Raw genomic sequence first — 11,368 nt, 5'->3', positions numbered from 1 at the left:
TTTAAATTTAATGGGGTCAACTATAAAGGTTGTGACTCCCCTTAACTGTAAAAAATCAGAAGTTTGTAGGTTTTTTGCTATTTGAACTATTACCTGTTGATAAATAGTAAGTTGTTTTTAAGTTTCCCTTTCTTCTAAAAAAAATTACATTTTTATTTTTATATTTTTTTTTTGGTAGAGAGCGGATTGCCTAGATGTTAGTTTTGTGGAAGATATCGAACACTGTGAAGGAAAAGTACTTATTATCATCGAATTCATACTTATTTTTATATCATTTATTTGACTTAAAAGATTGCAATTAAAATTTAACAAATTTTTAAGTATTTTACAAATCCAGTTAAAACTCAAATTCCTTGAATTTAAATTAAAAACATATACAGTGGATGTAGAAATTAATGACACCATATTTTTTAAACAATCTGTAGTTATTGCAGGTTTTGCATCATTGTCACTATTTTTTTTGGTCGTTATGTTTATTCTATATAATTTAAAATATTTCCTAAATTTTGAAATACGAAAAAGAGTTGGAGAGCCTATTTTTGTTATCATGAGTGATGAATTAGTAGGAATATTAACTAGGAAAGAACTATGGGATAGTAGGGTAAAATATTTTACCTCGCTTTTTCTTGGCCAGCAAGAATTCGGCGAGGTGTCAATGTACCCTCAGCTTGGGAATTTAGAATAAAATGCGCATGTCAGATCATAATTTTTAAATTGACAATATTGTACATCTTTACGCAACCAATCCTTATTATTCTGTATGTAATCTAACTGTTTCAGCTCCTGAGGACAATTAGCAGATACTGATTCCTTATTGGCAAAAATTGTAACCATGAACTTCCCTGGTTTGAACGTATTCAAAACTCGATTAATTATTTCCTTGTAAGAAACTTCAGAAACATCGCTTTCAAAAGATACATACGAAAATTCTGGTTCAGGTGTTATATGTATCGTCATGTAGCTACCCTGAAATAGAAATAAAAATGACATTATGTTTTTAATGATTATTATACTGTTTCTATAGAAGTAATAATTTCCAATTTCTTTAAATATTTAAATCTATTGACTCGGGTAAAATTTATTGACATTTGAAAATTATGTCGCAAAAGAATTGAGCCCCTAATATTATGGGAACCACGCATTACACCGACCTAAAAACATATCCTATATTCTGGTTTTTATGTATACTTTAACATATTTTCATTGACAACAAAATTTTGTCTTAGCCTATAAAGAAAAAGAATTAAAACATTAAAACTTAACCTGAAGAAATAAAATAAAAATGTATAATTTTATCCTAAAGCATCCTGAAGAAAAAGAACAGAAACATTTAAAATCTTATTACACTGAAAAAGGTTTGGCGGAACAGTTAAGACAACAACTTTAGGCAAATAGTCGCATCACGCAAAGTTGATTCGTTCACTCAGAAAGGCAAAATATTCACCCAAAAGTAACAGTGAACGACTTGCTTTTATTTAACGCGACAGTTCTATGCTGTGAGCAACTCTGTCCACCAATGTTTTTTCAGTGTTGTTTTATTCAGAATTTGCCTCACAGTTGCAACTTTGACAAGTGAAATAACATCCTTTGTATGTGTTGATTAAAAATAAATATTTTTCTATAGGCAATTTTTTTACAATGCTCGTCTTAATCTACATACCTCGCTGTTATTTTTTTGATGATATGCAATTGTTTATAGATGATAATGTATGTTATGTTACGATGTCAAAATTACTAGTGACATTTCTTTATTCTATGTGCGACTGAAACCGAAAAGTAAACCTCGTACTTCTTCACTTATTATATTCTTATTTAAGATTCTGTCGTTTGTTAAATTTTATTTTGTTTAAGTTCTTTGGATGCAGCCAAACACTAGCGCAATTTAAGAATACCAATAGAATCTGAGTAAGAAGAATCTGAAATACAACTTAAAATTACTATTAAACCTACTGGAGCAACAAAAACCAACAGCCTCTTATTAATAGTTGTTTGAAAATATTTTATATTATTTTATTATTCAACACTCCAAAGCTCAACTTTGCATGGCCAATACAAAATTAGTTGTATTTTAAAACATAGTTAATTGCATATCGGCAAGTGCGCATGTATTGTAAAATACAGTAGGACCAGAGATGTGAGTTGCAGATTGAATTTTTATTATTTCCGGTATTCCCTCACAAAATGTGCTAATTTCTATAGGTTTTTCCGTTACTAAGATATACTGGTTTTCGGCGTATAAAGGCATGAAGATAAGTTCTTGTACTTGAAAAATTGAGACATGGCAAATTTTATCATCCAAAAGTTTTACACTTGACCTAAGAACTTCGCTTTCGCAGGAATGAATTTCGCTTAAAAAGTAACTTGGTTGAGTCCTTTTACAAAATTTAACATCTCCTGCTTGTTTGCAGTTTTCAATTAGTTGTTTATCGCTAGGAACATAAAAGGTGTTTTCTTGATTAATTAATATAAACTCGTGAGAAGGAATTGCTTCTAAGAAAGCTTATCCGTGAGGTACTGGTATGGGAATGAGATGCAAACAATGAAGGATTTCGGGTTCAGGTACGGGGATTAACAAGGTATATGTCAATTTTCTGTCTATTATTATTACTGAGAGTTCAGATATGTCGATTATGTATTGGTAATTGTAGTCGTTTAGACTGATGGGGTATTTAATGTTTTGTTCCTCTTCCAAGTTTTTTTAATTTAAACATCAATAGCTTTGGTGTCAGAAGTTGTGGGTGGATAATTCCACGTTTACCGTCGTTAATTGCATTTATTAAAAGGTTGATGTCTTCGTTCGTTAATTTCTTCTAAACAAATTGAAAAACCGAGTAACTGGTTAGTAAGGTGGAGATTTTGTTGGTTTCTATTAGTGGTATTTATTAGATCGTTTATACTGACCATTACTTCGTTGTTGATTCTGTTAATGTTATGAGAGCTAGGATTAAGAAAACTGCGTATAATTATGGTTCTGTTCCCTACACTTTGAGAAAGCTTTGCGTTCTCTTCGTATAGATTGTCCATGTTGTCGTTTATTAAAGTCAAGTCACTTTCTGTTAATGTTCCAAAAAGTGTCTTGGCTATTGAACCTATACCATTGATTAAACCTCTTCTTTGTCGTGGACGTACCAAGATGTGATCGAGATGTCCATAAAGTTTCTTCAATCTATGGAATCGACCTGAGAAAAACTCTATTTGTTTCTTCTCATAACATTTACTTTTACATTGTTGTTGTAAAAGCTCTCTATATATATTAGAGTATATATTTGTGTTATTCGATTATATATATCTTGATTATCCACGATATTTATAATTTTCCAATTTTTATGGTATAATTGGGCCTGTCCCAGGTTTTTTAGCGAACATTGTTAGGCCGTTCAGTGGCTTTAGTGATATCTTCGCATCAGAGATGGAAATTAAGAGTAGTACAAAAGTGAGTTGCATCTGTAACAATTAGAATTGTTCTTTAATGCGATTGGCATGGATTACCGTGCGTTGATTATTGAAAAGTATTTCGTAATTATTATGAGGCAAGATTTTAACTATTGTGGCTGGTCCTTTCATTCTGAACTAAGCTTATGTTCTTTAGTATTTAGTACTTTTACTAAATCTCCGCATCCGGGTATAAATAATTTTTGGGGGAGAGCAATACGTCTTGTAACCTTTTGTGTCGTTCCTTGTTTCTTTCTATTATAGCCTTGGCACAATTCATATAACGTTCATGTCTCTATTGCCACATTCGTATTAGTTCCGGATATTTCAGACTAGGCGTAGTGGCTAGAGCCGATGGGATATTATTCCGAATGTAATTTGAAAGGGACTAAACCCTGTTCTTTCGTGAACCATGGTATTATAAGCCATACAAAGAAATTTAAGAGTGTCATCCCATTGTACATTTAGATCGGATATGGCAGTTTTAATAAGATCTTTTACTGTGGCATGGGTTCTTCTAAACTTCCATTGGACTGAGGATGAAAGGCAATAGTTTTGATGTGTTTTATCCTAAAAAAATCGGCATTGAAGGTACGTTCATTTGTTCTAAATTTGGTTCTGATGTTGAAAGGTCTCGTGAAGATGATGGTACTGAAATCGGTGTAAAAGCTGTGTGTGTGTTTGTTCCATGTTGGGTTCTGGTGTTGAGAGATTTCGTTCCTCTTTGTTTTCAACTGTTTCTAACTCCGGTAATTCGGCTTCAAGGTTCATAGCTAATTTATTTAACTCTTCTGATGATAATTCTTGGATGGAGAAAACATGAGATAGTGTATCCGCAGCTTGGTTCTCTGAACCTTTTTTATATTCGATTTCATAATCAAATTCCTCTAATCTCAGTCTCCATCATCACTTGAGTTTGGAAGAAGGATCTTTAACAGTAAACAACCATTTCAATGCTTGGTGGTCGGTTAGAATTTTGAACCTTTTTCACAATAAGTATTGCCTGAGTCTTTTTACAGCCCATACTATAGCAAGAAGCTCTTTTTCTTTAGTGGTGTAATTTAATTCTGGTCTATCGAGAGTTCGCGAAATGTAACAACAAGGGTGGCCATCTTGAGATAATATGGTTCCGACTCCTACATTGGAAACATAAATGGTGAGTTTAAACTCTTTCGAAAAATCTGGGTATTTTAGAACGGGTGAAGTGCATAGTAAATGCTTTAACCTTTCTAATGCTTCATGTCAATTATTATCCCACACAAATTGGATTCCCTTTTTTGTTAATTCGGTTAGAGGTTTAGCGATGGTGCTATAGTTGAGGATAAATTTTCTATAATAGACCTGATAGTCCAAGAAAACTTTTTATATAAGTAACAGTTTTTGGTAACTTAAATTCACGTACTTTTTGAATTTTGTTGGTATTAGGTTTCACTCCCTCAGAGGTTATCACAAATAGTGTTCAATAGTGTTCTGGAACATTATTTGAACATCCACGTTCTTAAAATGTTCTAAAATATTATTGGGCGAATCGACAATAGTGAAATCTCGGGTTAAAACAGCAGATTGGAATCTCAGATTAACTTTTCCAATACTTTATCTACGTTTAATTGTACTCACATCACAAATTTGGATTTGCTTAATGAACTCTTAATTCATTATCAAAATGTTAGAGGATTAAATACAAAGCTAAGTATTTTATCTTCTTCCTTGGACGTTTCAGACTATGATATTTTAATTTTTACTGAAACTTGGCTTAAGGATTCCACCCGTGACTCTGAAATTTTCGACCTTGACATTTTTAATATTTACAGAGATGATAGACTAAACAGAGTTGGGGGTGCCGTTCTTATCGCGATTAAATCTAGATTTATCTCAAGCTACGTTAATATAACAAATGTACTTTTCTCATCGCCGTATATTAATGTTGTCGCGTGTAAATTGTTTTGTGAATCGAATCCAATTATCATAGTTACAATCTATATAACACCAAATATTCCTTTAAATGAATTTGATAACTTTTTTGAATCCTTATCAAATGTATGCGCTTCTTGGTCATGTAATTATATAATTATCGGTGATTTTAATATTCCAAATCTAAAACAATATGTTACTACTGGAATACATGACATTAAATCTACTATATTGCACAGCTTTTTAGATATACATAATCTCTATCAATACAATGATATTCACAACATTAATGATAGATTTTTGGACTTGGTTATAGCGTCATTTCCCTGTGAAGTTTTAAGTAATGAGATTCCACTATTACCTGTCGACGATTATCACCCCCCACTTATTATTCAATTTGAAACAGTGATGTCTCCTCATAGAAGAGATACTCGATTTTTAAGAATGTTAACGATAAGAAGTTCAGATTCAAAAATTGCGATTTTACCACCTTCAAGCTTAGTCTTTCGAATACTGATTGGGGATTTCTTAAAGATATTTATAATGTCAACGAACTAATTGATTTGTTTTATAATAAAATTTACGAATTGCTCGAGAAACATATAGGGATCGTTACATATAACCATAAAGATAACAAATATCCAACTTGGTATAATTTTAAAATTATAAATAGTATAAAAATTAAAGAAAAGCTAAGGAGACTTTATAAAAGTTCAGGAAGTAAACATTACTTGATCGAATACCAGCGCTTGCGTTAGGAAATAAAATCAGAAATTCGTAAAGCTTATTCGTTTTATCTTACTCATGTTGAAGAAGAAATTATCAATAATCCATCTACCATTTGGACTTATTTCAATAAAATTAATAAATCTTCAAGAATTCCTAGGATAATGTCTTATAATGACACTGAATTAAATAATCCACAAGACATTGTCGATGCCTTTGCCGACCTCTTCTCTATAGTTTATAAACCTTGTTCAATACCTTTGAGGTTTTATCCCACAAGGTACAATAAGTTATTTGGAGATGGATTGTTGATCTCTATAGAACATGTCCTTTCCAAGCTGCGTAAATTAAGTAATAAATATACTGCTGGCTGCGATAAGATACCTAGTATCGTTGTCAAAGAATGTTGCTATGAACTCCTTGACCCATTGATAATTATTCTTAACCGCTCTTTAAATACTTCTACATTTCCAGATCTATGGAAATTATCAAAAATATGTCCGATTTTTAAAAAAGGGGATAAATCATGTGTTAAAAACTATCGTCCAATATCGATATTATGTAATTTTTCCAAGGTATTTGAAATGATTATTTGTGATTTTATTTGGCCCTATTTTTCTCCGGAATTATCTTCAGCTCAACACGGATTTGTACCGCAAAGATCAACAATTACAAATTTGACGTCATTTATCCAAATAATCGAATCTTCGTTAGTGACTCATAATCAGGTGGATGTCATTTTCACAGATATTTCTAAGGCCTTTGATTGCATCGACCATGCAAAAATTATTACTGATTTACAAAATCTGGGGATACCAGATACGCTTTTAAATTTACTATTATCTTTTTTAACAAACAGGAGAATGTCGGTACAATATTCAGGTTTCTCGTCTTTTCAATTTACACCAACTTCAGGAGTTCCTCAAGGATCTAATTATATACTCTTATATGCCGACGATGCAAAATTATTTAAACCTATTAACTGCTTTAATGATTGCACTGATTTACAAAATGATCTTAATACTTTTTCCGATTGGTGTAACGATAACTCTCTGGATATTAATCCAGCTAAGTGTGCTGTTATGACATTCTCAAGAAAGACCAATTTAATTTTTTATGAATACAGTGTTAATGACATTCCTCTTGATAGAGTTACTATGATTAAAGATCTTGGTATATATTTAAGTAGTAATTTAAAATTCAACACACATGTTGACACAGTTGTAAGAGAGGCGAACAGATGTTTAGGATTCGTTATGCGAATTTGCCGTAAAATTAACAGTGAATCTGCGATCATCTCTCTCTTCTGTTCGTTAGTCAGAACAAAAATAGAATATGGATCTGTCATTTGGTTTAGAATTAATCAATATCTAACTCAATTGCTGGAAAAATGCCAAAAAAGGCTTTTAAAGTTTCTTTATTATAAAAAACTTAAGAAGTTTCCTTTACCCGGTTCAGACTATAATGAACTATGTACAATGTTTAATGCGCAAACACTTGAAAAGCGTAGAGTGATCGCTTTTTCGACTTATCTTTTTAAGATCATACGCTCAATAGTGAACTGTCCATTTTTATTATCATTAGTACCTATTCTTGTTCCTCAATGTGATTTACGAAACGTTACACCATTCTACACCGGGTGTAAAACACTACAGGGTACGCTGATTAATGAAATGTGTGAAGTTGTAAATGAAATTCACAACAGGTGCGATCTAGATGTATTTGGTGACTCATTGAGCACGTTTCCTAGATTAGTTAAGGAATTTGCGATTTAGTCTAAGACTGGCTATCACATTTATATTTTTTTGCGCGAATTTAAATTTGATTACTGTTAAAATCTTTATTTTTGTTAATTATTATTGTTAAATTTAATAATTTTAGTTATATTTTTTGTTTTACTATATATTATCTTCGCGCGATTCCTCAATTTTATATCATACCATTATTTTTGTTATCTATTATGTATAATTTGTATAATCCTATTATTGGTCTTCGGACTGTTGGATTAATTTCAATAAATAAAATAAAAATAAAATAAAACATGATTTTTTGCCCACTGGGCGAGGTATTCGAGTTCTGGTCTTATGTATTCGCATTTATCTGGTTGTAGTTTAAGACCAGTTTTACGGAGTCTTTCAAAAACTGTCACAAGATTGGTATTATGTTCCTGTAAGATGGATCCAAAGACTATAATATCGTCAAGATACGCTAAGCAAATTTTTCCAATCAATCCGTGTAAGGCCTTATCAATCATGCGTTGAAACGTGGCTGGTGCATTTTTTAATCCGAAAGGTATGCTTTTATACTCAAAATGTCCGTCTGGTGTTGAAAAAGCAGTGTATTTTTTACTTTCCGGATCCATGGGAATTTGGTGGAAACCTGAACTAAGATCAAAAACCGAAAAAAAATTTGCATGGCCTAGATTCGAGATAATTTCGTCAATGACTGGCAATAGATAAGCGTCTTGATCCGTGTATAGGTTAAGATTACGAAAATCTATTACTATTATCCATTTTTTCTTTCCTGAAGCGTCCATTTTTTTGGGTACCACCCATCTAGGCGAATTGAATGGTGAATCCGAGTCAACTATTATATATCTTGTAATATGTTCCTTGATTTCGGGTTCTAAATGGTCTAATCGAGAGGTCTTCCGTCGTTTCTTGATTTTCTCCAATCATATTGTAAATTAGAGTGTTCTTGTCCTCCTGTTCTAGAATCGCGTGTACTCTTTGAGGTGGTCGTTTTCCGAATTGTCCTATCGTAAAGTCCTGAGAAATTTTAGGATTAGGGCATTGGCTTTGTACATGACCAATTTGTTTGCAATTAAAACAAGTCATTTGTGTCCTTTGTTGTAAAGGCATACTATGGTTAGGCACTCTATTATTACCTAATGGCCTTTGAGTATGAGATGCGGGATTAATAGTGGTTTGGCTTGGCCCAAATTTATGTCCTTGAGATGAAAAACCTGTGTTATATCTTGGTATTGCATTAATGGGTTTGGAAGAAAATTTGTTCATAGCTGATGTTCTATTTCTGATTCTTTCTCTATGCCAAGCTTCCACTTCTAAAGCAAGTTGCTGGGCTTCGGGAAAACATGTGGGCCTTAATGTTTGTACTTGTGTACTTATTTCGTCCCGTAATTTCATTATATACCTTTTAATTGCTACACGTTCTTCTAATTTTATAGCTATATTCATTTCTCTCCGTTGAGTATACCCCCTTGAATAGCGTAATTTAATTCATTGAGTAGTTGTCTGTATTTTAAATTATACGATTGAACTATGTCATTACCGGCTTCGACACAACTCGATGGAACACGTGGGGGATAAATTTGGTTTTAACGGTGTATAAAGATAAGTTTCTATGTTAGCGTACCTTATTGACCTTTTTGCGTGATCGGTTATTTTTTCAACAACTATAAATCTCAATAGTAAACAAGGCTCGGAGCAATGTCGACGGACTCTTTTTACACTTCTAATAAAATTTTGCACTCCCATATCGTCGCGTCCATTGAGAACTTCTATAGTTTTAATAAGGTCTTTGGCAGGAGAGAGATACGTCGCGTGACTTTGTCGATGGTTCGAAAGGGCGTGAACGCCACGTTGAAGTGGTGGGGTAGTATTAGAATCCGAGGGGCCTGCTTGTGGAATAGAAGCTAACGCGCCTGGATTTCCAGTTCTATGAGGGATTTATTTGACTTGTGACATTTCTCTACTATCCCGATTGCTTTCGTCTTCTTCCTCTGACTCTGACGTCACTACATATTTGTCTACCCCGGATGTCCCTTCGTCCTCAGTTAAAAGATGACCGCCTTGCCGAGCTAATACTTTTATCTCGTCAGCCCTTTTGGTATTTTCGTTATTTAACATTTTTATATTTTGTTCCACTGCGTCTATCTTCCCAAGATTTGTTGTAAAGCATCACTATATTCCTCGTTTGTTGACGCCATTTCTCTAGTCGGTTCAATAAATTCGTCTGTTAAAGATTCTGTCTTTGTATCGTCAGTATAAGGGGATGAGGATCGACGGAGGTAACGGGTATATGCTTTGAATGCCAGCTTAAATTCGAAATTTTCAATACAATAGATTTGGCATCCAATTTTTTTGTTTTTTTTATATAAATAATAATTAGCAAAATTATATATGGATAGAGAATATACAATATTTCGCTTTTGATTGTTTTTACCCACTTTACAATAATAATTTGTAGAGAAAAGATGTTTTTAGATAATAATTATTGGTAGAATTGAGATAAGTTTGACACTTGAAATGATTAAAATTTCATGAACATTCGTAAATGGAACAAATTTGCTTAAATATATGTTGTGAATGTAGTAATATATACCTTCGTTGTTTGAAATTGACACTTAAGTTTGCTCGATATGTTCCTATCTGCTCGCCGCGAAGAATATAGATACAAGTGTGTCTGCAGCGCAGTTGGTGGTCCTATAGTCGAAGTGTTGGTGTACCACGTTGATTGAATAGACGTGGAATGCTGGGTTCCTCTTACGTGGCGTTCCACTTGAAATTTTCTTTTTCTTATGAAAATTCAATGTTCAAATTTCACTGTTATATATTTCGATTTTCACAGTTCTATATTTTCTTTCTTTTTTTCACAATTAGAATGCGCACATTCCTTTGTAAAACAAAAACATTTAATAATGTTTTTCGTATAAACATAATCATACAAATAAGTTCTTAATTTAAATTTATTTTCAGAACATATTTAATCCAACACAAATCAATCCATGGATATATGTCGTGTGACGCATTCTTTAAGAGACAATAATAGTAAGTCTATTATAAATTTTGTATACAGAAATTTGTATCAACCTTTTTTTAAGCAATGTATAAATGTTTGTTAATACAAATTTAAAAATATAATAAATAAAAAATTTTAATTCAAGTTCAAATTTAGTTCAAATTTATATCTGAAAAAATTTGTAATATAGAAAAATTATACATTTTTTAAATAAAAAAATTGTTTACTTATATTTATGTTAATATTTTAAATTTAATTTCACAAAAATCTAAGCCTTTTAAGAATACTTATTAAAAAATTTAGTTTTACATATTTCTTTATTTACTTATTATTTATATTATAAATATGTACTTTAATCTTTAAAAAAATTAATGATATATAATTTTACATTACAAATACTGATTCCATTCTTAAATAAAAATTTTAATAATTATTAATATTTAACATTTTATTAAATTTTTAGATTAGCAACTAAATAAAAGTTGATCACAACAGCGAGTAAGGAGAAACTTGTTTACTCCAGAAAGAAGACCATTAT

At 31.8% G+C, this 11,368-nt stretch overlaps 1 protein-coding gene across 1 annotated transcript in view; it reads right to left on the bottom strand.

The window, feature by feature from the left end:
* Positions 1 to 286: 286 nt before the first annotated feature.
* Positions 287 to 11,368, bottom strand: part of LOC127289495 (S-adenosylmethionine decarboxylase proenzyme) — a 278,873-nt gene continuing 267,791 nt past the window's right edge. Inside the window, exon 6 of the mRNA XM_051317461.1 lies at positions 287 to 966. Within this exon, the coding sequence (XP_051173418.1) occupies positions 664 to 966 (303 nt within the window). The 3' untranslated portion in view covers positions 287 to 663. The remainder of the gene's footprint in view (positions 967 to 11,368) is intronic.

Source organism: Leptopilina boulardi, unplaced genomic scaffold (assembly GCF_019393585.1).
Source record: "Leptopilina boulardi isolate dan_hultmark-lab unplaced genomic scaffold, ZJU_Lbou_2.1 LbouV2_41, whole genome shotgun sequence".
Lineage (NCBI taxonomy): Eukaryota > Metazoa > Arthropoda > Insecta > Hymenoptera > Figitidae > Leptopilina > Leptopilina boulardi.
This window is presented reverse-complemented; position numbering and strand designations above follow the sequence as displayed.